At 56.4% G+C, this 26,238-nt stretch overlaps 1 protein-coding gene, 1 long non-coding RNA gene and 1 pseudogene across 12 annotated transcripts; 1 reads left to right on the top strand and 2 right to left on the bottom strand.

Annotated features, from left to right (window-relative positions):
* The first annotated feature begins 39 nt into the window (after positions 1–39).
* LOC128930295 (uncharacterized) lies at positions 40–8,160 on the top strand. Its single transcript, XR_013530349.1, has 3 exons — positions 40–1,551; positions 6,349–6,497; positions 7,067–8,160. It is a non-coding gene; the product is annotated as an uncharacterized LOC128930295 (long non-coding RNA).
* On the bottom strand, positions 3,333–4,973 carry LOC144580569 (uncharacterized; annotated as a pseudogene). The gene has a single exon (XR_013530347.1). The product of XR_013530347.1 is annotated as an uncharacterized LOC144580569 (transcript).
* Positions 3,333–24,510, bottom strand: DEF8 (differentially expressed in FDCP 8 homolog). Of its 10 annotated transcripts, none has more exons than XM_078358094.1 (14): positions 24,479–24,510; positions 22,803–22,900; positions 20,487–20,660; positions 18,627–18,760; positions 17,769–17,866; positions 15,532–15,681; positions 13,373–13,514; positions 10,790–10,954; positions 10,053–10,180; positions 9,766–9,879; positions 8,424–8,504; positions 7,430–7,570; positions 7,168–7,277; positions 3,333–6,059 (listed from the first exon to the last, which is right to left on the bottom strand). In XM_078358094.1, exons 4-14 carry the CDS (start codon positions 18,748–18,750, stop codon positions 5,957–5,959), a joined length of 1,356 nt encoding a protein of 451 aa, XP_078214220.1. In that variant the 5' UTR covers positions 18,751–18,760; positions 20,487–20,660; positions 22,803–22,900; positions 24,479–24,510; the 3' UTR covers positions 3,333–5,956. The 10 variants fall into 10 exon arrangements, with proteins under 10 accessions (XP_078214220.1, XP_078214223.1, XP_078214221.1 ...); XM_078358097.1 differs by having other exon boundaries at positions 7,430–7,519; XM_078358095.1 differs by having other exon boundaries at positions 20,487–20,611.
* Positions 24,511–26,238: the final 1,728 nt, after the last annotated feature.

The following is a 26,238-nucleotide window of genomic DNA, read 5'->3' as shown; positions in this document are numbered from 1 at the left end:
TGCGCGACAGGGCCGCGGCGCCGACTGGGGCCCCCTCTTGGGTGTCCACGCCGTCGCCTGACCGTTTGAGGGTCTGATCGCGACGGCTGAGCGCAGGAGCTCTGCGCCCGACTCGGGCTGGGCGCCACGGGGTTACCCAGCGCCTTTAGACTTACCTTAAATTGGGCATCTCCGTGAACACTTGTTTCTGGGATCCCCCATGGAAGGCAGCTCCCGAAACCACAGCCGCGCGGCCAAGCCCCCGCTGCGCTAGGAAAGCGCCCCGGGAGACGAGCGAACAGTGCGGTCAGCGTGGCTAAAGGTGACCCCAAGAAACCAAAGGGCAGGACGTCTGCTTATGCCTCCTTTGTGCAGACGTGCAGAGAACAACATGAGAAAAACCCAGAGGTCCCTGTCAGTTTTGCAGAATTTTCCAGGAAATGCTCTGAGAGGTGGAAAGGGAGATCGAAACGTGATGGAATGGCGAAGGCGGATGCAGGGCGCTGTGATCGGGAAGTGAAGGGTTATGGACCAGCTAAGGTGGGCGAGAAGAAGAAGGATCCTAATGCCCCCAGAAGGCCACCGTCTGGCTCCCTCCTGTTCTGCTCAGAATTCCGCCCCAAGAGCAAATCTGCAAAGCCTGGCATGTCTGTTGGAGACGTGGCAAAAAAGCCGGGAGAGATGTGGAATCATGTCTATTGGAGACGTGGCAAAAAGGCCGGGTGAGATGTGGAATCACCTAAATGACAGCGGAAGGCGGCCTCAAAGATGAGGAAGGATGAGAAGGAAGTCGGAAGGAAGGTTTGATGGTGCAAAGGGTCCCGCTAAAGTTGCCCGGAAAAAAGTGGAAGAGGAAGATGAAGAAGACGAGGAGGAAGAGGAGGAGGAAGAAGAATAAAAAAAACTTTATCTGTCAAAAAGAAAGAAAGAAAACCGCCCCGGACGTTTCTGCCGCAGACGAGGAGGAAGAGGAGGAGGAGGAAGAAGAATAAAAAAAACTTTATCTGTCAAAAAGAAAAAGAAAGAAAACCGCCCCGAACGTTTGTGCTGCACTGTCCCCCTCGCCAGGGTTCGTTTGTCCTCTGGCGCCGCGGAGCCCACGCCTCCTGTGTGTGCCTGCGGCCGCGCGGACCCATCACTGGACTTCGAGCGACACAGGGAGACCCGCGCGGCGGCCTCGAAGTGCGCCGGGAAGCGGCTGGGCCCTGGGCAGGGGGGCTGCGCCTGCCCCTGGCGACCGGTTCACGGTGATCTCCACGACATCTGGCCGAGACTCCGCAGCCTGTAATCCCCAGCACTCTGGGAGGCCGAGGCTTCCCCGGAGCGAAGGCAGCGCCCAAGGGCGCATTTCGCTGTCTCTGGTCTTGCAGCCACAGGCTCAGCAGCCGCTCCATACTCTCCGTACAGCACTTCAGTGGCGAGTCAACCGAGAGGCTCTCGGGGGAGCCGCTATTTGCGAACTCGGTTTGGTTTTTCCTGTACTATCTCGGATGGTCCCCACCGCAGAGACAGCAAGGCCTGAGCTTCTCATCCGCTTGGAATCGTCCTCACACCTCCAGTTTGATGTCAGGGGTAATCGCTTTCCGTTCCCTTTTGGCACTAGGGACGGCAGGGTGACAGCTGCGCCTAGGGGCCTTTCCTAGGCATTCCTGCCTCCGAAATGCCAAAATCACACCGGTGTCAGGTGCAAGGAGGCTGCGGTTCCTCCACGTCTCCCTGCAGAACTCGGTTAACAGAACACACGGCTGCTCACCCGGCGGGCCGTGCCCAGGGCTCTCACGCTGCTCCTGGCCGTCCTGCCGCCTCCTACTGTGGAGGCTACAGGGGAGCAGGCACTGCCATACACTGCTGGTGGGAATGCAAATCGGTACAGCCCTTCTGGAAGGACATCGGACATCAATGAAAAATCAGTGCCTGGCCAGGTGCAGTAGCTCACACCTGTAATCCCATTACTTTGGGAGGTCAAGGCAGGCAGATGACACCTGAGGCCAGGAGTTTGAGACCAGCCTAGCCAACACGGTGAAACCCTGTCTCTACTGAAAATACAAAAAATTAGCTGGGCGCGCACCTGTAGTACCAGCTACTAGGGAGGCTGAGCAGAATAGCTTGAACCTGGGAGGCGTTAGGCATATCTGTGTGACACCATCACAGGTACTCCCCAACCAATCAGCACATCTGTGACACCACCACAGGTACTCCCCAACCAATCAGCACATCTGTGACACCACCACAGGTACTCCCCAACCAATCAGCACATCTGTGACACCACCACAGGTACTCTCCAATCAGCACATCTGTGACACCACCACAGGTACTCTCCAACCAATCAGCACATCTGTGACACCACCACAGGTACTCTCCAACCAATCAGCACATCTGTGACACCACCACAGGTACTCTCCAATCAGCACATCTGTGACACCACCACAGGTACTCTCCAACCAATCAGCACATCTGTGACACCACCACAGGTACTCTCCAACCAATCAGCACATCTGTGACACCACCACAGGTACTCTCCAATCAGCACATCTGTGACACCACCACAGGTACTCTCCAACCAATCAGCACATCTGTGACACCACCACAGGTACTCTCCAACCAATCAGCACATCTGTGACACCACCACAGGTACTCTCCAATCAGCACATCTGTGACACCACCACAGGTACTCTCCAACCAATCAGCACATCTGTGACACCACCACAGGTACTCTCCAACCAATCAGCACCTCTGTGACACCACCACAGGTACTCTCCAACCAATCAGCACATCTGTGACACCACCACAGGTACTCTCCAATCAGCACATCTGTGACACCACCACAGGTACTCTCCAACCAATCAGCACCTCTGTGACACCACCACAGGTACTCTCCAATCAATCAGCACATCTGTGACACCACCACAGGTACTCTCCAACCAATCAGCACCTCTGTGACATCACCACAGGTACTCTCCAATCAATCAGCACATCTGTGACACCACCACAGGTACTCTCCAACCAATCAGCACATCTGTGACACCACCACAGGTACTCCCCAACCAATCAGCACATCTGTGACACCACCACAGGTACTCTCCAACCAATCAGCACATCTGTGACACCACCACAGGTACTCTCCAACCAATCAGCACATCTGTGACACCACCACAGGTACTCTCCAACCAATCAGCACATCTGTGACACCACCACAAGTACTCTCCAACCAATTAGGACATGTTACTTCACCCCACCAGATTACATTCAACGACACTGGATGGAAAAGGCTGTTTTTCCTAAGCCTGCAATTGACTTGTATGTCAGCAAACCAGTTTCTCTCCTCTGTCCCCGATTCACCACACACACCAGACTAAAGGACACATATTTAATGAGACAGTGACAGCAGCAGTTACAGGCCAGCTGGGTCCCACGCTGTGGCCTTCCGCGAGGTGCTGGAGGTGCAGACTGGGTCCTTGCTGGGCTCTTCCTGCTGTGCTGTGGACTCAGAGAAACCCACACGTGATTCTGTTTAGAGACTGTGTCACCCAGAACGCGCAGGTGGGGGAGATGCTGGGTGGGAGTTTTGTCCAGCAAACGCCAGCACAGTTTTCTATGGACACAGTGATGTGTTACTCGAATAATGTGATGCTGAGTACACGTACTTCAGAATGGCTGACACCATATGACAGAAACGTGATGCACGAGGCGTGTGCAGACTGAGGGGTGTCGGGAAACAGCATTTGGCCTTTCACTCCCTCCTCAGCCCCAAGGAGGAAGGGGAAGCCAGACAGGAACCCAACCTCACAGCACACTCTATAAGGGACTCCAGCATGTTCCCTGCTCACCATTCCTCCTGAGGTAGGTCAGTACCCCTGCCCCCATTTTCCAGATGGGGAAACCGAGGCAGAGCAGACAGTAAGAACCTTGCCTGAAGCCACCACAGTGGGGAGAGGACACCACCCCTTCCTGATGACGGAGGGGACAGAGGAGGCTCACTGAATGAGCCCTTGAGCTGTGTGGCCTTTCTGACGGCTAAGGTGTCTTCTCTTGGGCTTCCTGGTCAAAGGGAACAACTACCAAGCAGTGATATTCTCTGCCCTCTGCCCACCATGTGCACCAGCAGCCAAGCACAGTCCAGGGTGTGGGACCCATGTCACCCCTCACCCACCACTCCCCAAAAAGGACAGACAGGAGCACCCCCACTTCCCAGGGCAGAAGGCTGGGAAGCCATGTTCCAAAATGTCCTCTCCCGAGGCCCCTCATGGACCACAGGGTCTGTTAAGTGCACACAGCAAAGCCATGTGTCCCCACACCCAGGGCTGCAGGCGCTCTGCTGTCCAGGGGCCTCTGTCCTGCGGCATAAGGGGCCTCCCCCCCACACCCAGGGCTGCAGGCGCTCTGCTGTCCAGGGGCCTCTGTCCTGCGGCATAAGGGGCCTCCCCCCCACACCCAGGGCTGCAGGCGCTCTGCTGTCCAGGGGCCTCTGTCCTGCGGCATAAGGGGCCTCCCACCCCACACCCAGGGCTGCAGGCGCTCTGCTGTGCAGGGGCCTCTGTCCTGTGGCATAAGGGGCCTCCCCACCACACCCAGGGCTGCAGGCGCTCTGCTGTGCAGGGGCCTCTGTCCTGTGGCATAAGGGGCCTCCCCACCACACCCAGGGCTGCAGGCGCTCTGCTGTGCAGGGGCCTCTGTCCTGTGGCATAAGGGGCCTCCCACCCCACACCCAGGGCTGCAGGCGCTCTGCTGTGCAGGGGCCTCTGTCCTGTGGCATAAGGGGCCTCCCCACCACACCCAGGGCTGCAGGCGCTCTGCTGTGCAGGGGCCTCTGTCCTGTGGCATAAGGGGCCTCCCACCCCACACCCAGGGCTGCAGGCGCTCAGCTGTCCAGGGGCCTCTGTCCTGTGGCATAAGGGGCCTCCCACCCCACACCCAGGGCTGCAGGCGCTCAGCTGCCCAGGGGCCTCTGTCCTGCGGCATAAGGGGCCTCCCACACCCCTCTCCCCTGATCTTCCTGAATGGGCTGAGACGAGCAAATATTCTCAGCTCTTGACCTCAGGCCCCCAAGAAAAGGCCACTGGCAGGTGGTTTCCAAGCCACCCAGAGCTCTCCACAGGCAGCAGGACACAGCTCCTCCAGGCAGATTTGGTTCCAAGAAATGCCACGAGGAAGCACTACAGGATCCCATTGTCTAACCTGGAACTTCCTGCAGACACAGTCCCTGCTCCACACCTGGAGGCCAGGACATCCTCCTCAGGAGGCCCCACGGCCTGCTAGCTTAGAGCACCAGCAAAGGTGGGCTGGGCCAAGGCAGGAGCACCCAGCAGGGAAAAGCTCCACGGCCCGCTTCCCTGCTGTTCTACAGAAACAACAGGTGACCCACTGGGCTGACCACGCAGTGGGGCCTTAGACCCTCAGGCCCCGGGTAGAGGCGGGTCTACAGGTGACAGCTATGAACAGCCCTAGCTGGGGACAACCAGAAGCCCCCAAGAAGGCGCGTGGCTGGAAAGGATGGAGCCTCCAGGCAAAGCGGAAACCCGCTTCGTGGGAAACGGCCCTGGGCTGGGTGGTGGAGCCACGTCCTCACGTCTCCTTAGAAGCCCTCTTGGGGTCTTGGCCTGACGAGTTTCCAGGAAGGCCAGAAGGGGAGCTGTGAAATCTCTAGGGCCCAGATGTCCTGGTCTAGGGGTGTGGAGGGCTCTGTGCCATGAGGGAGGTGAGATGTACCCCCAACTCCCTGCCCAGGGAGTCCTGCACTGGGGAAGGGTGGGGGCCACGTAAGGACCCCTCCCAGGAGTGCAGCCAGGTGTGGCCACCCCGAGTCCCCGAATGCACATGGGAGACCACAGTCCTTGACAATGCCCACCCACTCTGGCCCCGCTGGGGCGAATGGGTCCTGGGGTCGCACCCCAGGGGTCTCCAGAGTAGAACGAACAACTTGACGTTGGTGGGGTAGGTCCCGGTGGGCCAGGCGGGTGCCTGGCACTCCTCCTTAGCCCTAGGCCTCCACGTCAGCACCTGGCTCCTGGAAGAGCGACTGCTTCCTCAGGCTGAGCCGGGCACACTTGGGGCATGTGGTGGAGTTGTCATAGTAGCAGTCCCTGGGGGCAGGAACAGGTTGGGGCTCTTGGCACAGGAAACGCCAGCACTGACTCCCCACACACACCCTAAGTCAGCTCTCATCATCCCTCTACAGCCATTACCAAAGGCCAGAATCAGGCTCTACACCAGGTGAGTGACTGTGTGGTCGTGTGCAGAGGTGGATCTCCAGGGATCCTCACATTACCACTGTCTGCGACCACACAGGTCCAGACACAGCTGAGGGGCTGAGCCAGGTGGCCATGCCGGCCTCAGAGCCCTTCCTCACGATCCCCCCTGTTCCTATCCCAGGGTGCCCGGCATCTGTGAGGTCTCGAGCACACTACCAGCTGACAGAGTTCAGTCTCAACCCGAGTTTCTGCCACAGTCCCCTCTGTGTGACAGCACAGCCCTGCAGAGCCGGGATTTCAGCAGTTACTATGGAAAACAGCAAATTCCAGGTAAAAATCAGGGGACAGAAACGGGGAGGGAGGGGAGTGTTCCATCTGATTCCACGTCTGGAAGACATGCGGAGCCCAAAACCTGCATGCCCATCATCAGTGAGTCGTCATGCTTACTGAAGCATGAAATCAAAATAGTTTTCTTCTAATTTGTGTGTATTCGTTTTCCAAACATCCACTAAATCTTTAGGACATAAATACTTATAAAGTTGTTCGAACATACGTAATTTTCCCTGCAGCTCCAGTGGCTAGGAAAAAAGAGAGCTAAGTACTTTTAATAAGTGAAAGTGTTAGGAATTTCCTTTGGCCTAGGAACACTTTGAAAAAGTTACCAAGACATTAAACCACAAAGTTTGGGAATCTCTAGCCTATAATAACCCTCAAAGAGTGATTTCAATCCTAGTGGTGAGAGGAACACGTCTGGGGCGGAGCCGGGGCTGCCAGGGCTGGTCCGGGAGGGGCCCCCCAGGCCCCAGGTGCTGTCCTGAGGGAACTTCTCATTCAGTCACAGACATCAGGGTCTGACTCAGTATCTCAGGGTCAGCAAAGGTCCATCTCCCTCTCTCTAGGGCACCAGTGCCATCTCCCATGGCATCCTCCGTACCTGAGGCCAGGGGTGGCTCCTGGAGGTCAGGGCAGAGCCCCTGTGCAGGGCCCCAGCCACACCCACCTGTGGAAGACGGCGGAGCAGTCGGTGCACACGGACGTGTGGCTGTCGAACGGGAACAGCACGTCGCCCTCTCTGCAGAGCTCACACACAAAGCCCTTGGCCTGGCACCGCTGGGGGAACAGTGTGGTGTTGGGGCACGGGAACATCAGTGCCAGCTCCTCTGAGCACTCCAGGCCAGGGACACACCAGGCTGGGTGGTGTCTCCTGCAAACCCCCCTCAGGGCTGGGGCTGGGGGAACATAGCCCTCAGGCAGAGGCCCACCTCGCAGTCCAGCTTGATGTGCTTGGCGAAGAGTGTGTGGATCTCGGTGAGCGAGCAGCCCAGGCGGCCAGCATGCACATCCAGGAGGTCCTGGACAGAGTACATCTCGTCGTTCTCCACAAAATGCTGCCGATCCTGGAGCTGCCAAGTCCCAGCAGCTGTGACCCCCTGCACCGGGGAAGGCCCTGCCCACTGCCCACACGTGGTCGCACCAGTGATCAGGGCCTGGTGCTCACCGAGAAACGAGCTGAAGAAGGATCTAGGCCCTAGGAGTATAAACCAGGAGCCCCAGGAAGCCAACAAGGGAAGATGGAGCAGAGCCACACTTCCTGACCTGTGTAGACTCCGCCCTCCACTCCCGATGCAGCACCTCCAGGCACAGTGCACTCCCCGACCCTCCAGGCACAGTGCAGTGCCCCACCCATGTAGACCCCACCCTCCACTCCCGATGCAGCACCTCCAGGCATACTGTACTCCCCCACCTGTGTAGCACCCCCCGGCCACCCTCCACTCCCGATGCAGCCCTCCAGGCACACTGCGCCCCCTCATTCCCCACCCTTCCTGCTCTGCCTTGTCCACAGGGCTCACCACCCCAACATATAACTTATTTTTCCTGTGTTCCCTACTTGAAAGGCACTCTAAAGGCAAGGACTCCTGTCTATTTTGTTCACTGTTCCCAGAATCTAGACCAGCTGTATCTGCTGAAGAAATGATCAGATGCACCTTGAAAACTGTGCTTTGTGGTGAACCTGCCTGAGGAGGGTGGGGCTCCACCCCCATGGAGATTCACATGAAGGCTGCAGGGCTTCCCAGACTGAACGCCTTGGAGAAGCCCTCTGTGGGTAGAATACATGTTTGCTTTGCTCCCTGGGACAGTGCTTAGGAGACCCTCTGCTAAAGCTCCGACATGCACAAGCTGGAAAAGCCCTGAGCCTGAGCTGCCTTGCCGCCCGGCAGTGCTTCCCCTCCGGGCCAGTCCCGCCGTCAGTCTGACCTGCAGCAGCAGACGAGCCTCCATGGCCTCCCTGCAGGTGAGGAAGTACGGCTTCATGAGCAAGATGTCCTGGCGCAGCTTCTGCAGACAAGGCGGGGTGGGCGGCTTCCTCAGCCAGGACGCAGGGCTGGCCCGGCACAGGCCTCACGGGGAGCCCTGCTCACAGGCAGCTGCCCCATGCCGGAGGCTATGCAGGGTCGGAGGGTCGGCTCCCGAGGAGGGGCCCAGAGCTGAGGGCTACAGCGAAACACAAGCCCAAACCACAGCTCCCGGGCCGGGCAGGACCGTGAGGCTCTTACCCTTCCCTCCCCCTCACCCGGCCCCTCAGGCACACAACTGTCCAGGAGCCGGCAGCCTCAGGAAGCCAAACTTCCAGAGAAATCCCAGTTCCCGCCCCAGCCCTGGTCTTGGCAACTCTATCTGCTGCCACGGTCTCCTCCCTGGTAAAACGGGAACCAATGCCTTTCACCACCTCACAGGAGACTCGGTCACGTCCTGCCTGCTGGGACCGCAGCTCCCGTCTGCCCTTGGCTCCCGCCCTAACTCCTCCCTCACCGCTAGCTAAGAGAGGGGCCACCAGCCTCACACAGCCACAGAGCCCTGGAAAGTGGCTGCTGAGCAGTGAGATGGCCTTAAGCAGAGAATACACACTGGCGACAAAGACACGGCGCAAAAAAGAAAAAGAACATAAAATATCTCAAAACGTACACTGAGTTCACGTTGAAATAATATTCTGGATATATTGGGCTAAATAAAATACATTTTTAAAATTAACCTCACTTGTTTCTTTTTACTTTTTTTTTTTGAGACAAGAGTTTCGCTCCTGTTGCCCAGGCTGGAGTGCAGTGGTGCGATCTCGGCTCACTGCAACCTCTGCCTCCTGGGTTCAAGCAATTCTCCTGCCTCAGCCTCCTGAGTATCTGGGATCACAGGCACGTGCCACCATGCCCAGCTAATTTTGTATTTTTAGTAGAGACGGGGTTTCACCATGTCGTTCAGGCTGGTCTCGAACTCCTGACCTCAGGTGATCCACCCACCTCCGCCTCCCAAAGTACTGGGATTACAGGCGTGAGCCACTGAGCCCAGCCCTTTTTACTTTTTAACATAGCTATTAGAAAATTCGATACTGCATTCATGCTTGGCATAAGACTACTATTGCACACAGCTCCAGCACCTTCAACCAAAGGGTAGCCACGGCGCCCAGATCGCCCTAAGCAGGCGGCCTCCCTCCTCTGCTCAGAACCTCCCATGGCCCAGAGGAGAAGAGGGTGCTGTGCTGGCCCGGCCCTAGGGCCCATCGACACAACGCCCCTGCCCCCCACTTCCAGGGCCCCAGCCTCACTCGAATCTCCACCAGCTCCTCCACGTAGTTGAACAGCAGAGGGTTGATCTCACGAAGCCTGAGCACAGGCCGAGACACCATCAGCGCCAGGTAGCGCATGCTGCAGCGGGATACCTGCAGGCAAGGCTGGTGACACCTCGAACACCCGCCCAGGGCCCATACACCGGCGACACCCACCCTCGGCCCCCGCAGCCAGCAGCACCCACCGGGGGCACACGGGCTCCACACCCCAATCCCCCTTCCTGCTCTCCCTCTCCAGGGGGATGCCCCCACCTTCCAGCCCCCACCTTTCGAGGCTCGAAGTCCCAGTTGTGCACCACGCGTGCGGGGATGACGGCCAGGTCGTTCCAGTGGCAGTGGTGGCAGTAGTACTGGCCAGTGTAGTCACACTGCCTGGCCTCGCTGGGCACACCTCCTGCAGGGGGCAGGGCCATCACCAAGTCAGAGGGGCTGTGAGGGTCCCCGCGTCACCAAAGCCCCCCATGGCTTCCCAGCCTCACAGTCTGTCCTCCCGAGGACCACGGCGAGACAGCCAGCCAGGCCAAGGGCTCCCTCCTGACTCATCCTATCCTCAGGTGGTCCCAGCGTCTCCTGCCCTGTTTTCTGATCAGTAAAAGGCGATACAGACAGGGCCCCACTGTAGGGCTGTGTGGGGACTTGACACCAGCAACTCTCCAGAGAGAAGAGCGGCTGCACACATGTGCATGACAACCGTGTGATCTTCCCAGTCCTGTGGATGAGGCTTTCTGTGACAAAAGGCTGACCAGGGAGGCAAAGGTCAGGTCCCAGCCCTGCAGGTGCTCCTCGGGGACCTGGGGGAGTCACAGAACCGCTGGAACCTCAGTCTGCTTCTGTGAGAAAAAATACCAGCAGCAGACCCGTGGGTCACTTTCCAAGGACAACAAGCAGGGATTGCCTCAGGGCCTCACTCCGCTGTCTGACTGACATGCCCTCACACACCTGCACACCCAGCTCCCCGGCCAGGAACAGCTCCCTCACCCTCTTCTCTCCCTGCCACACTCACGCAGAGAGATGGGCACCCGGCACTCGGCACAGCGGTAATCCTGGCTGTCCAGCCCGGTCTCAGGGCAGATGTTCAGTTCGTATTCGGCTTGGTGGCTGACTTTGGAGCTCACACAGGGCTTGGAGATGAGGTTCAAGCACTTGCTGTGACAGCGGTAATAACACCCTAGGGTGGCCGGACACACACTTCTCAGAAGTAGGAAGGGGCACCTGCAGCCGCCCTGCCCCCTGCCCATGGGTTCCATTCCGAGGCCCAGATCAATTTAAGACCTCCTGGCACCAAGGGAGGCCTTAGAACCTCAAAGATCCTCTTACCCCTGGCCCCTGAGGCTTACCCCAAAGGTGGCCCAGATTTTGTCCCTCAACTTGACTCACATGTCTGGGGTTAACCTGCCACTCCCACCCCAGACCCAGTGTGTCCAAATGGAATGAAAAGAACTCCCACCCTGCCCTCCCAAGCCCCTCAGCTTCCCATCCTGGTTTCAGCAGCTCCACTCTTTAAATATTGTCAGTTATCCTGACCCCTATCTATCTGGGTTTTTTGTACTTTTTAAGAGACAGGGTCTTGCTCTGTCACCCAGGGTGGAGTGCAATCGTGCGATCACAGCTCACTGCAGCATGGAACTCCAGCGCTCAAGCCATCCTCCCACCTATGCATCTAAAAGCCCTCATATTACAGATGTGAGTCACCACACCCAGCCCGACTTTTCTCATCTGCGCCACCCTCCGTTCCCAAACCTTTAGCTGCCACCACACTGAGCTGCCTCTCACTCCCACCATCTGTGTCACCTGTCGGTGTCCTCCTCCCCTTCTCACTCACCTCCCTCTTCAGTCCTTGCTCAACCAGCAGCCAGAGTGACCCTATTAAAGGCCAAGGATGTCCAGCTCCCACCTGTGGCCCCACTGCACTTAAAGAAAAGCCTCAACCACCTCTGAGCCCACCTCCCCCAGACACAGAGCTGCAGCCACACATGTCTCTCTGCTCCGCCTTAAAGGCCCTGGACTGTGGGAAGAAAGTTGCCCAGGTGCCGTGGCAAGAGACTGACGGCACAATGTGTCCCAGCATAATAAATATCTGATTACTTAGTTATAGCAACGATATATTTACTGATTACTTAGTTACAGAAATGACACTGAATAGATATTAGATTCAACCACATAATCAATTATATAATCAATCTTATTACACCATTATTCTCTATTAATCTTTGCTCTGGTGTAGGAATATTTTAGTCTTATAGTATAGACATAATTGGGTGAAATATAATTCGGAACTGAAAGGACACTGTGAGAAGGGACCAGGAGGTGAGAGTAAACGCTTTGCAGTAACACCAGCATCTGGGGAGGCGCCCGCTACTTAGCAGCCAGGCCTGCGGTAACACCAGCATCTGGGGAGGCATCCGCGACTCAGCAGCCAGGCCTGCGGTAACACCAGCATCTGGGGAGGCGCCCGCTACTTAGCAGCCAGGCCTGCGGTAACACCAGCATCTGGGGAGGCATCTGCGACTCAGCAGCCAGGCCTGCGGTAATGCCAGCATCTGGGGAGGCACCCGTTCTTTAGCAGGCCGTGAGGGGGAGTTTCCCTCTCATTGAGGAGTTCGGAGAAAACTCTGCTCTGCCAGCTCTTGAGGAAGGTCTGACACTAGCCAGCCGGCCCGCAGACATCCAGGGATTTATTTAAACACCTCTCCGTGGGGCTGTGCTCTGACGGTCACCATCCTTGTCCACTTTCTCACCCGATACTCCCTTGTAAATTCTTACAAGCTGTGGGAAGTTGAGGAATCCTGAAAGCCTTTGCTCTCTCTAATAAGCGCATAAAGACACTGACGTAAGTGCCTCCTTTCTCTACAGAGGCTGCCTGAGTGGGAGGGGCCCTCTGTACTGTTCCCACGTGACCCCCGGAACTATGCACGTGTGGCCCCCTGTATTATAAGAATATGACTTGCTTGACCCCTACCAATCCTGTCAGATGAGTCACTCTCCTGACTCTGCCCCCCCTGCCCTGTATACAATAAATATCAGCGTGTGCAGGCCTTCGGGGCCACTGCTGGATTCCGCCCCTGGTAGCAGTGGACCCCCGAGCCCAGCTGAATTCTTCTTATATCTCTGTGTCCTCGTCTCTTTCTTTTCTATGATCTATCGTCTCCACACACAAAAGAACACCCACTACACCCTGTGGGGCCGGACCCTGTACTGGACACATCAACCTCAGGGCCCTGGTACACACGGCCGCCCCCACAGGAACAGTCCTTCCTAGATATTCTCTTGGCTTTCTCCCTGACCTTCATGTCTCTGCTTCAAATTCAGGTAATACCTTCACATTCTGCCCTAAACGCGCACGCAATCGACCCTAACACATGCTATTTCCTTTCCCTTTTTCTCCACTGTAATGACTGACACGCCACGTAATTCACCAGTGTAATTTCTCATCCAGAACAGCCCTGTCCAGGGTAGACAGTACAACTGAGGAAATGCAAATTTAATTAATTTAACTTTGAGTGGCCACCACGCTGGACAGTGAGCCCGGAGGAGGCAGGAGCTTGGGTCTCTCCCATCCCTCCCTCCTCATCTGGTCTCAGCCCACCTGTGCAGGTGTACCAGGTCTGAATGAGCCCCCAGATGATGGTGTTGCATTTGTCACAGGTCTGCTTGACGCTCTTGCTCTTCTCCTTGTAGAAGCGGTGCTCCAGGAGCACTCTGATGTTTGGCTCATCCTCGTTGGGGTCCTGCAGAGGGCAGGTCAGGGAGGGTCACAGGTGAGCTGGGCTGAAGCTCCTTTTCCTTTGCACTAGCCCCTCAACTGACTCCTTCCAGGCACCATGTAGAGTGGAGACTGTGAGTGTCAGCACAATGCCATGCCCCTTTTCCCCTTTCACAGTAAACAATGATCAGCTGGAGAAGGACAGCCAAGATCACCTGCTACCTTTCCCAGCATCCCTTGCAGCAAAGTGCTGTGTGGGACTACACAGGACCACAGGCATGTAAGTGGGAGCCATGCAGCCTCTCTGGGCCATGGGCATGTGAGTGGGAGGGAAGTGACTTCTCTGGGCCACGGGCATGTGAGTGGGAGCCATGTGGCCTCTCTGGGCCACGGGCATGTGAGTGGGAGGGAAGTGGCCTCTCTGGGCCACGGGCATATGAGTGGGAGGCATGCAACCTCTCTGAGCCACGGGCATGTGAGTGGGAGGGAAGTGGCCTCTCTGGGCCACGGGCATGTGAGTGGGAGGGAAGTGGCCTCTCTGGGCCATGGGCATGTGAGTGGAAGCCATGCGGCCTCTCTGGGCCACAGGCATTGAGTGGGAGGAATGCAGCCTCTCTGGGCCACGGGCATGTGAGTGGGAGGGAAGTGGCCTCTCTGGGCCATGGGCATGTGAGTGGAAGCCATGCGGCCTCTCTGGGCCACAGGCATTGAGTGGGAGGGATGCAGCCTCTCTGGGCCACAGGCATGTGAACGGGAAGGATGTGGACTCTCTGGGCCACGGGCATGTGAGCAGGAGGTATGTGGCCTCTCTGGGCCACAGGCATGTGAGCAGGAGGGATATGGCCTCTCTGGGCCATGGGCATGTGAGCAGGAGGGATGTGGCCCCTGTGGGCCACGGGCATTGAGTGAGAGCCATGCAGCCTCTCTAGGACACAGGCGTGTGAGCGGGAGGGATGTGGCCTCTCTGCCCCTCCCGCCTTCTGCTGGTCAGGTACAGGGCAATGGAAAAGGAGGCCCTCCCCACCTCTCCCTAAACACCATTAGCTGCAACATGGGCCTCAGACCACCTACAGGATTTTCACGTGCGGAAACCAATACATCTTCCCTAAGTCTCTATGTTTTGGGGATTTTTGTTACCACTAACTTACCTGTTCGCTAATGAATATTCTACTTTCCACAATCCCAGGGACTCATGAGTCAGCATAGGGGACCCAGGGCAGCAGGGCCAAAGCACACGCAGGGCCTGATCCCCCAAGGCCAGCATCAGGGATATCTGTGGCTTGGGACCCATCACCTTCTTCTGTCCTCACCTTCAGGACACCACCCCTCCTTGTCCAGGTCATGTTCACGGAGGAACTCAGCCCACCCACTCGCTTCAGTGGATGGACACATAGCCCAGAACTAGCCAATCAGCCACCGTCATTAGGTCAGGGGGTGGGCCCAAGACCCAGAACTGGCCAGTCAGGCACTGTCATTAGGTCAGGGGGTGGGCCCATGACCCAGAACTGGCCAGTCAGGCACTGTCATTGGGTCAGGGGTGGGCCCATGACCCAGAACTGGCCAGTCAGGCACTGTCATTGGGTCAGGGGTGGGCCCATGACTGGCCTGTGAAACTCAGGCCTGAGCCTCCTGCTATAACCACAGAAAAGGCAGCTGTCATCACCCAGGGCAGCCCGGCTGCTGGAAAACAAGGTACGGGTGCTGGGACCCTCTCTGCCACCACCACATGCTGGGAGACAAGACTCCTGACTTCGGAGGGTCTTCCAGTCATGAAGCAAATACATTTTTCTTTTTGGTTTAAGCTACTTAGGGTTGGGTTTCTGTTCCTCGAAATAAAAGGGTCTAGACTAATAGAGAAACCTCCGTGGTTGTGTTCGGGCAAGGGCCCATCTTCCACCCTGCCTCTCTAGTGCCTTTCTACCTCAGCCCCTCAGGCCAAGAGGGGGACCGCTGCCTGAGAGACAGCCAGAGGCTGGCGGGGCCTCCTGGTCCCACGGGTCTGGCCTCAGCCCCAGGCCGCCCCACGATGGGCCCACACCCACCTTCAGCTCCTGGAGCTTCAGCCGGAGGTGGATGAGCCGCACCACAGCATCCTTCTGCTTCTCCGACTGCTCGGGCAGCTCCAGGATCACCTGCTTGCACTCCTCGATCGCCTGCTGCAGCTGCTGGACATCAGAGGCCAGGAACAGACCCTGCCGAGGGTGGGGTTGGGGGGCAGTCAGATGCTCACACTGCAGGTTCTCCCTGTGAAGTCCCATCCTTCGAGACAGGCCCAGAGCAAACCCCGACACCCCTCACCCAGAGAAGGAAACTGAAGCAGAGGGCCACCCCGTGCACCTGCTCCCCGCTGAAAACCTAATGTGTGAAAGATGCTTTTCAAAAGACAACTTCCTTCTTTAGAAATCCTGTTGCTTTTTCCGCTATGTCATTTCGGTCACTTCTCGAGCTTCCTCTTGGAGGAAGGCCAGGGAAATGACATTTGCTGTTATGAAGGAGAGTAAGTAGCCTCAAGCTTAACTGCCAAGCCCAGGCAGGTGCAAACACCCCAGCACTTCTGGCTGCTTTCTCCACGTAGCGGCCAGGGGGCTCCTCAGGGCGCAGCAAGACCCCAGACTCACAACACTCTCGTGCTCCTGGGGCAGACAAGATCGGGTCTCGGAGCTGGGGAGTCCAGGCTGACCCTGCCCTCAGGAGCCTCCTCCTCCTCCAGGCTGCTGGGCTCTGAGGCCCAGACAAAGAGGAGGGGTTACCCTCCTCTCTCCCGGTCTGTGGCCCCAAATCAAGTGCTCAAAATGTCATCATAAATAAAACAAGCTGAGCACAGTGTGTCACACCTATAATCCCAGCAGTCTGGGAGGCCGCAGTGGGAGGATTGCTTGAGCTCAGGAGCTTGAGACCAGCCTGGGCAACAAAGCGAGATGCCATGTCTGCACAAAAAGTTTAAAAATTATCTGAGCATTGTAATGCACACCTGCAGTCTCAGCTAATCAGGAAGCTGAGGTGAGAGCATCGCTTGAGCCCAGGAGGTCGAGGCTACAGTGAGCCACGATCGCGTCACTGCACTCCAGAGCAGGGCAACAGAGTAAGACCCTATCTCAGAAAAAGGAGAAAAAAAAAAAGATACTCAACTTGATTGGATTAAAGGAAAAGAAAAATAAATAAACAAACAAAGATACAAAACACATATATGAAGTCCCTCTACATGGGCAAAGCTTAAAGGCCACACACAAAATGAACAGTGAATTACAATGGGGAGGTTCTGACCAAATCTTTTCAGAGTTACATTTTAATGTTATTATAATGTTTCTCTCAAAAGTTGGAGACAGTTTGCAAAAAAGGTTTTCAGCCAGGCGTGGTGGCCCACACCTGTAATCCCAGCACTTTGGGAGGCCGAGGTGGGTGGATCACGAGGTCAAGAGATCGAGACCATCCTGGTCAACATGGTGAAACCCCGTCTCTACTAAAAATACAAAAAAAAAAATTAGCTGGGCACGGTGGCATGTGCCTGTAATCCCAGCTACTCAGGAGGCTGAGGCAGGAGAACTGCCTGAACCCAGGAGGCAGAGGTTGCAGTGAGCCGAGATCGCGCCATTGCACTCCAGCCTGGGTAACAAGAGCGAAACTCAGTCTCAAAAAAAAAAAAAGGTTTTCAAAGTTTTTTTAAAAATCCTTACAGCTGCCAGGCACGGTGGCTCATGCCTGTAATCCTAGCACTTTGGGAGGCCAAGGTGGGTGGATCACCTGAGGTCAGGAGTTCAAGACCAGCCTGGCCATCATGGTGAAACCCCATCTTTGTAAAAAAAAAAAAAAAAAATCCTTACAGCCTCCCTGTTTTCTTCTTCAAAGCTAGGCTTCCAAGGAAGGAAACACAGAACAAGCAAAGGGCCCTGTGACACCGGCCAGTCAGGAAGAGGCAGACGGGGCTTCTCCCTTGCCTCCCGCACCGCACCGGGGTCTGCAGGACCCCGAGGACCCCAGAGGGAACCGACTCTCATATTTGCTTCGTGAAGACAAGGAGCTCAGGGGACAGGAGCAGCCCCAGGTTCAGGAAGCGAAATCCAGGCTGTCTCCACCTGCCTCACACAGGCTCTGAGGGTGGGGGTCTGCGGTGTCACACAGGCCTCAGATTCGAAGCCGGGAGCCCTGGCTGAGGTGGGGGCTGCACCCCAGCTCACAGGATGCTGCCCTGCCACCTGGGAGCAAGTGACAAGGAAACTGCTGGCCCTTCCTGCCTTGAGGGCTCACTCAGTCCCTCTCTCCTCCCACATCCGAAACCTACCACAGGGCGGGAGAAGTGGTCCTCAGACAGGCCCAGATCCATCACGCGCTCAGTGCAGCGGAACTCTGGCTCTGCAGGGGGCAGCTCCGGCAGGGCCTCTGGGGGAAGATGGGACAGGTGTGGAGGGTCAGCTGCTGCCTCCTGTCTCCCATCCCCAAGGGAGGAGCTGGGACACCGGGAGTGGGAAAGGGATTCAGGAAGCCGCACAGAAAGCAGGCACTGGGGGAGCTGGGCACCACTCAGACCCGCACATCCACTTCTCATGCAGACAGCAAAGAGCCATTCGAGAAGAGGAGGTGGAATGATACTCTGTGCTAAAAGTTCCTCAAGATGGCATTACAGAAACATCCCCGTTCCCAAGGCACACACCTCATGCATGAACATGGGGATTACAGAAAAACCACGGCTGGCTACAGGGCAAAATCCACAAACACCAGGGCCCACTCCAGCCCGTCTCTGCAGCTGCCCCGCCCCAGCACTCCTTGATGACCTCATGTGCAGTTTCTGGGGCTGACGCCATCCTGATGCCCACAGCACGGTCAATCAGCTAACCTCTCCCTCACAGGTCTCAGTGCCGAGCTCACTCAGCCAGTGTTCCCTGAGCACCTACTGTGTGCAGGGCCCTAGGATAGAGCAGTGACGAGTCAGGCACAAATCCTGCTGTCAGGAGTGTGAATTCTAGTGGGCACACAGAAACAAACCACAGAACCACAGAACAGGTGGGAACAAGGAAGCAGCCAGCAGGTGTCGGCTCCGTGGGAAAGGCAGGACTGCACAGGAGGCAGCAGGAAGAACGGCGGTCCACATCAGTGGCCAGACACCTTCTCAGCTCCCATCCCGACTCCCACCAGCACCCACCTTCAGGTGTGGCGTCCGGGGCCTCCTCTCCAGGGCGCTGCTCATGCTGTCTTGGTCCCGACTGCTTGTTGAAGGGGTTGAGGTGGGCCTGCCGGAAGCGGGCCAGCTTCTCATCATATTCCATAGCATTCCACCTGAGGGCCAGGCAGGGCCAGGATGAGTCCCCAGGTACCAGGCTCACCACAGACTACCTCCTCTCCCCAACCACACTGGGGTTTCTGGGATGAGGTGGGTCTCTTTCACTTCCATGAAGCACGTGGTCCTCAAACCACACAGCTTTCATCCTCGGCCTCTTCCTGAAACACCTCAGGCGCCCTGCCCAGGCCCCCATTGGTGGTGTTACCTTGGGAAGAGCTCACAGTGACAATAAGAATTCCACAATAGCCGGGCGCGGTGGCTCAAGCCTGTAATCCCAGCACTTTGGGAGGCCGAGGCGGGTGGATCACGAGGTCAACAGATCGAGACCATCTGGTCAACATGGTGAAACCCCGTCTCTACTAAAAATACAAAAAAATTAGCTGGGCATGGTGGCGCGTGCCTGTAATCCCAGCTACTCAGGAGGCTGAGGCGGGAGAATTGCCTGAACCCAAGAGGCAGAGGTTGCGGTGAGCCAAGATCACGCCATTGCACTCCAGCCTGGGTAACAAGAGCGAAACTCCGTCTCAAATAAAAAAAATTAAAAAAGAATTCCACAATAGGAGAGAGGCATGTGGCCCACCTGAGGGGCCCAGCTCCTGCCCCCAAGCACAGGGTCCTCTGGAGCCAGATGCTGAAGAGTCCCAGCCCTAGAGCTACCTGCTCCCGTGAGACAGACCTCCCAGAAATGGTTGCTCCTCCCTGGGCCCCAACCGAAACTGCTGCTTTCCTGTCAGAGCACCCCAAAACCACAGCCCGTCTCAGGGCTCAGGGTTGGACACTTGGGGACAGTGCCAAGGCCCATTCCTACTTGGCCACATGTGGGTGAGCAGCGCCCACCTTCCCCATGCCCAGGAAGGGGGATCTTGGGAGAAGCCCCACACAGGCATCCAGGCTCTCTGGCCTGGTTCTGATCCTGGATGTGCGACAGAGCCCCAGCCAGGCCACTGGCTCTGCGCCTCCAGAGCCCCAGGCAATAGTCAGGAAGGACCTAGTTCTCCACAGGGCAGAAGCTGAGACTCAAGAATGGCTCCTTCCCGGCCCTCAGGCTCAGAAAGAACTGCAGAACACACAGGAGTGACGGCTCCTGGGAGGGAGGAAGGCACTTGGTTGGGTGGGAGTAGAGGCAGCTTCCATGCCGCCTCCCAATCAGCTTCCTGGGCCACGTTGCTTAACCTCTCTGCCTCCATTTCCCCATCCGCAATGGGCCACGGTGAGGGTGAAATGAGCTAATAGAGACCGAACAGAACCAGCTCGCAGTAAGGTTTGCTGCTGTTACGGGAAGTCTTCGGTAACTGCCTCAGTACCGCTTACACTATCACTACACTTGCTAGTCTGAAATAATTCACAAGTATAAAAAACGATCGAGGATTTATCCTCTGTCTCTTCTCCCAAAGGAAAGAGAGCTGAGCCCAGAGGAGACAGCCCTGCTCGGGGTCACGCTGTGGCCTCGGGTAGCTGGATTTGAACAAATTGCTTCACTGGCAGCATGACAAGGAGGCCACCCCAACCCCACATGTCCAACCTGCCACTGGGCAAGACTCCACCCCACCTATGGGACCAGTGCTGCCTGTTGTACCTGTGGGGCAGGAGTGTGGGTGGGGCACCTGCCCTCCAGCCTGGAAGGACCCAGCACCCACTGACAGGCTGACCCCGGACCAAAACAGGGAGGTGCTGGGAAGACAGAGGGAGCGTGGCCCCAGTCCCACCTCTTTCTCTGATTACCTGACGACTCTGGGTGGGTCACAGAGTCAGAGGCGGCCACCCAATGCCAGCGCCTCCCCAGTCTTCCAGGGAACACCCAGGACACAGGAGGAATCGGGGCCATCCGACATCACGCCTCCTCCTTCCTGAATGGGGTGCCTCATTTTTGTTTGTCACGTAATTTCCCAGCCTCCCCTGCAGACAGACCCGGTCATGTGACTGTGTTCTGAACCCCTGGGCTTGAGAAGACCAGGAAGATCTGAGCAGCTCTGAGCTCCTGACTTCACTGACATACCCAACTCATCAGCCCTCCATCCGCCCCAGGAAGTGGGTGTTCTCCCTGATTTATAGGCAAGAAAATGGAGAAGCAGAGTCTGAATCAGAACTATCTGAAAATAATAGTAATGGGCCAGGCGTGGTAGCTCACACCTGTAATCCCAGCACTTTGGAAGGCTGAAGCAGAAGGACCACATTAGGCCAGGCTCACTGCAGTGAGAACCAATCTCCACTGAACGTAACATACATATACGTGTGTGTGTGTGTGTGTGTGTGTGTGTGTGTACATGTGCGTGTATATATGTATGTATGTGTATAGGTGTGTGCGTATATATGAAAAAAAGAAAAGAAAGACTCCTGAGACTTGTCTTTTTTTTTGAGACAGAGTCTTGCTCTGTCACCCCAGGCTGGGGTGTAGTGGTGCGATCTTGGCTCACTGCAACCTCCATTTCCCAAGTTCAAGCAATTCTCTGCCTCAGCCTCGCAAGTAGCTGAGATTATAGGCCCCCACCACTATGCCCAGTTAATTTTTGTATTTTTAGTAGAGACGGGGTTTCACCATCTTGGCCAGGCTGGTCTCCAACTCCTGACCTCGTGATCCACTTGCCTCAGGCTCCCAAGGTGCTGGGATTATAGGCAGGAGACACTGTGCCCAGCCAAGACTTGTCATTAAAGGTAGAGAGGCTGCCCCTCTCCAGCCGTTCTCACATGTTGCTACATGGGATGCAGGTGTAAAGGCTGGGGCTGCAGCAGCCACCATGGGCTGTGACACAAAAGCCATGCAGGAGGATGGCAGTGACAGGATTGCAGGGGACTCCGCCTGAGCCCTGAGGCTCACAGAGAAATACGGTATTCCCACCGCTGTTATTGGCAGGAGGTTTCTGTCTCTTAGAGCCAAAATAGATTCTGACTGAAAGGCCAAAGCGGTGGCTCACACCTGTAATCCCAGCACTCTGGGAGGCCTAGTAGGCAGATCACCTGAGGTGAAGCGTTCGAGACCAGCCTGGGCAACATGGGGAAACCCTGTCTCTACCAAAAATACAAAAAGTAGCCAGGCGTGGTGGCAGGCACCTGTAATCCCAGTCACTTGGGAGGCTGAGGCTGCAGTGGGCCAAGATTGAGCCACTGACCTCCAGCTTGGGTGACAGAGTGATATACCATCTCAAAAAAAAAAAAAAAAAAAAGGTGGGGCACAGTGGCTCACGCATGTAATCCCAGCACTTTGGGAGGGTGAGGTGGGCGGATCATGAGGTCAGGAGTTTGAGACCAGCCTAAAATCAGCCGGGCGTGGTGGTGTGCACCTGTAATCCCAGCTACTCAGGAGGCTGAGGAGGGAGAATCGCTTGAACCCTGGAGGCAGAGGCAGACGTTGCAGTGAGCCAAGATGACGCCACTGCACTCCAGCCTGGGCAACAGAGCAAGACTTCATCTCAAAAAAAAGAAAAGATTCTGACTGATGATGCCAATTGTTTATGGTAAAAAGACAGACACACCCAACTCAAATCCCAGCTCTTCCAGTTCCCAGCCCTGTGACTTTGGGTAAACGGATAAATCTTTCTCTGCTTCCATTCTCTCATGTCTCAAATGCGGATGACAACAGTACCATACGGGGTTATTGTAAACCCTAAAATAGTTAATACCAAGTTCAGAGAGCACTGCCCAGCACACAGTAAGCACCCAATAAACACTGCTCACAACTTGTCATTATTACTTGGTTTCGGTTTTTTTTGTTTTTCTTTTTTTGGAAATGCTGTTGCTCCCACAGGCAAGCTGGAGTGCAGAGGTGGGATCACAGCTCATGCAGCCCAAACTCCTGGGCTCAAGGGGTCCTCCACATCAGCCTCCCAAGTAGCTGGGACTCTAGGTGAGTACCACCACACCCAGTGAATTTTTAAAAATTTTTTGGGGCCCGGCGCGGTGGCTCACGCCTATAATACCAGCACTTTGGGAGGCCGAGGCGGGTGGATCATGAGGTCAAGAGATCGAGACCATCCTGGTCAACATGGTGAAACCGCATCTCTACTGAAAATACAAAAATTAGCTGGGCTTGGTGGCGCTCACCGGTAGTCCCAGCTACTTGGGAGGCTGAGGCAGGAATATTGCTTGAACCCAGGAGGTAGAGGTTGCGGTGAGCTGAGATCACGCCATTGCACTCCAGCCTGGGTAACAAGAGCGAAACTCAGTCTCAAAAAAAAAAAAAAAAAATTTTTGTAGAGACAGAGTTGCCGTCTGATGCCTACCTAGGCTGGTCTCAAAAATCCTGGCTTCAAGCAATCCTCCTGCCTCTGCCTCCCAAATTGCTGGGATTATAGGACTGAACTACCATACCTGGCCTATTACTATTATTTTTAAGAATCATGGCCGGGAGTGGTGGCTCACGCCTATAATCCCGGCACTTTGGGAGGCAGAGGCAGGTGGGTCATTTAAGGTCAAGAGTTCAAAACCAGCCTGACCAACATGGCAAAACCCCGTTTTAGTAGAAGCAAAAACCTGTACTAAAAATACAAAAATATTAGCTGGGCATGGTGGTGCATGCCTGTAATCCCAGCTACTCAGGAAGCTGAGGCAGGAGAATGGCTTGAACCTGGGAGGTGGAGGTTGCAGTGAGCAGAAACCGCGCCACCGCACTCCAGCCTGGGCAACACAGCAAAACTCAATCTCAAAAAAAGAAAAGAATCAGCCCTGATTTAGACTCCGCTTCTCCATTTTCCTGCCTATGAATCAGGGAGAACGTGTACTTCCTGGGGTGGATGGAGGGCTAAGGACGTCAGTGAAGCCAGGAGCCCAGAGCTGCTCAGAACAGACTGAACTGTGACGCACACCATGGCCGGTGCAGGAAAAAGGGTGCAGAAGCTAAGCCCAGGCAGCCCCTGGAGACCTCCTTGTGTTTAACGCAAGGCCAGAGGAGCTGAAGGCAGGTGCCCCGGCACCGACACGGCTGCTCTGCCCAGCGCTGTCTACGCTGCGATCTCTCCTCTGGGCTGTGAAAAAAAGCCTCTTTTATCTGCCTAGTGAAAGTCGGTGCCAGCCCCAGGCCTGGCGCACGGGCAGAGGAATGAGGGGAGGCCTTAGGCCTCACAGCCTGGCCTGGGGTCGCCTCGGCGCTGACTCTGGACTCGGGGCAGAAGGCCAGCCGGCCCCTCCCAGCAGTTCTGCACCCAGATGTCGGCGGGGCCCCAGAAAGGAGCCGGCAGGAAGAGGGCGCGTGTAGCAAGAGGCCTCGCCGCGCCCGGTCCCTTCTCCAGACCCCACAGCTCAGCAAAGGAAACAGAGGAAGCAGGCGGGGCTGGGGGCGCGGATGGAGCCCGGGACACTCGGGGTGCGTCCCGCCGCGTGTGACCACCGGGACGCGGCGTCGCCCCTGCAGCTGCACCCCGAGAGCCTGGGAACCCCCGCGCGTGCGGCGTGAACTGCGCCCCGGCTCCGGGGCTCGCAGGGGCGGGAGGCCTCGCTCTCGGCTGCTCCCCGGAAGCCCGGCCGTGGGTCCCACCTGCTGCCGGGAGAAGCCGCCCAGGACCGCGCCCCCGCCCGCACCCGCCCGTTCCACAGCGGGGAAACTGAGGCCCGGAGCAGCCGGGAGGTGGCACCGCCGCGCGGGGGTCCTGGGCCGCCCGGAAACCCCTCGCACGGCGGGTGTGGACCCGGGTGTGGACCCCGGAGCCGCCGCGGGACCCGGGGCGGGGGGGGGGCGGCCGAGGTCTCCAGGCCCCGCGTCCCTCCAGCTCCGCGCCGCTCACCTGACCGCCGCCGCCGCCGCCCGCGTCCGCCCGGCCTCCCCGCTCCCGGCCCCGCCCAGCCGCCCGCCGCGCCGTCTACACCGCGCCCGCTGCTGCCGCCTCCGGCGCGGAGGCTCATGGCACCGGGTCCGGCCCCGGCGTCCTCCACCCATCGCCCCGGCTGCGCGTCCCCGTTTCCCGGTCACAGGAGGCCTGAAATCCGAGCCCCAACGCGCTTTTTTTTTTTTTTTTTTTTGAGATGGAGTTTTGCTCTTGTTACCCAGGCTGGAGTGCAGTGGCACCATCTCGGCTCACCGCAACCTCCGCCTCCTGGGTTCAGGCAATTCTCCTGCCTCAGCCTCCCGAGTAGCTGGGACTACAGGCACGCGCCACCATGCCCAGCTAATTTTTTGTATTTTTAGTAGAGACGGGGTTTCACCATGTTGACCAGGATGGTCTCGATCTCTTGACCTCGTGATCCACCCGCCTCGGCCTCCCAAAGTGCTGGGATTACAGGCTTGAGCCACCGCGCCCGGCCCCGCGCTTTTATTTTTATTTGCATTGTTATTTTTGGGAGGGAGCCTTGTTCTGTGGCCCAGGCTGGAGCGCAATGGCGCGATCTCGGCTCACCACAGCCTCCGCCTCCTGGGTTCAGGCAATTCTCCTGCCTCAGCCTCCCGAGTAGCTGGGACCACAGGCGCCCCACGCCCGGCTAATTTCTGTAGTCTCAGTAGAGACGGGGTTTCGCCCTGTTGGCCAGGCTGGTCTCGATCTCTTGACCTCGTGATCCGCCCGCCACGGCCTCCCAAAGTGCTGGGATTACAGGAGTGCACATTACGCTTTTTCAAAGTCTAGGATCTATCCTAGAAGCCACAGATTATCTGTGCTTGCAAATACTATATGAATTGGGTGAATTTCCGTCCCAAGATAACTTGGGTCTCCTGGAGCCGTCAGAAAGTGGCATTCCTTACTTACCATAGATTGGGAATCCCATACAGAGATTACACAGACAAGTCAGGAGGCCAGTATCCCCAAGGGGCTTTTATTGGCTGAGTCAACTTTGATTTTTTTAAACAGTCTGTTAATATTTGAACACACGTCATTCCAGTGAAACTTTTGGTAAAATAACCAGTATCTCCAACTGCGTCCTCTCACACGAGAACACAGAATCCTATTTAACTTGTGCAAATTGCCATAAATTAAGAATACCCCAGCTGGGCTGGTGTCTACAAAAACATTGGCCGAGCATGGTGATGTGTACCTGTGGTCCCAGTTACTTGGGAGGCTGAGGTGGGAGGATTGCTTGAGCCTGAGAGCTGGAGGCTGCAGTGAGCTGTGATCACACCACTGCACTCCAGCCTCGGTAACAGAGTGAGATTTTGACTCAAAAAAAGTAAAATCAATATGCAAAGAAAAGAAGGGTGAATTGACCCATACTAATAATCACTCACTGGGAGCAACTGCAAGCAGCCATTTCAAAGAGTATCTCTCTTATCTAGCTGTTACACACTAAGGTTACATTTTCTTACAATACAAAGTAACTCAGCTGACAGAAGTTTTTACAAAGGGAGAGCAGGGGCTTTAAAACAATAGCTGTACACATATAGCCCAAGTATTTTATTTTACTTTATTCTTTTGAGATGGAGTCTCACTCTGTAGCCCAGGCTGGAGTGCAGAGGCAAGATCTCAGCTCACTACAACCTCCACCACCCAGGTTCAAGCAATTCTCCTGCCTCAGCCTCCCAAGTATCTGGGACTACAGACACATGCCTCCACGCCCA

Source organism: Callithrix jacchus, chromosome 20 (genome assembly GCF_049354715.1).
Source record: "Callithrix jacchus isolate 240 chromosome 20, calJac240_pri, whole genome shotgun sequence".
NCBI classification, from domain to species: Eukaryota; Metazoa; Chordata; class Mammalia; order Primates; family Cebidae; genus Callithrix; species Callithrix jacchus.
This window is presented reverse-complemented; position numbering and strand designations above follow the sequence as displayed.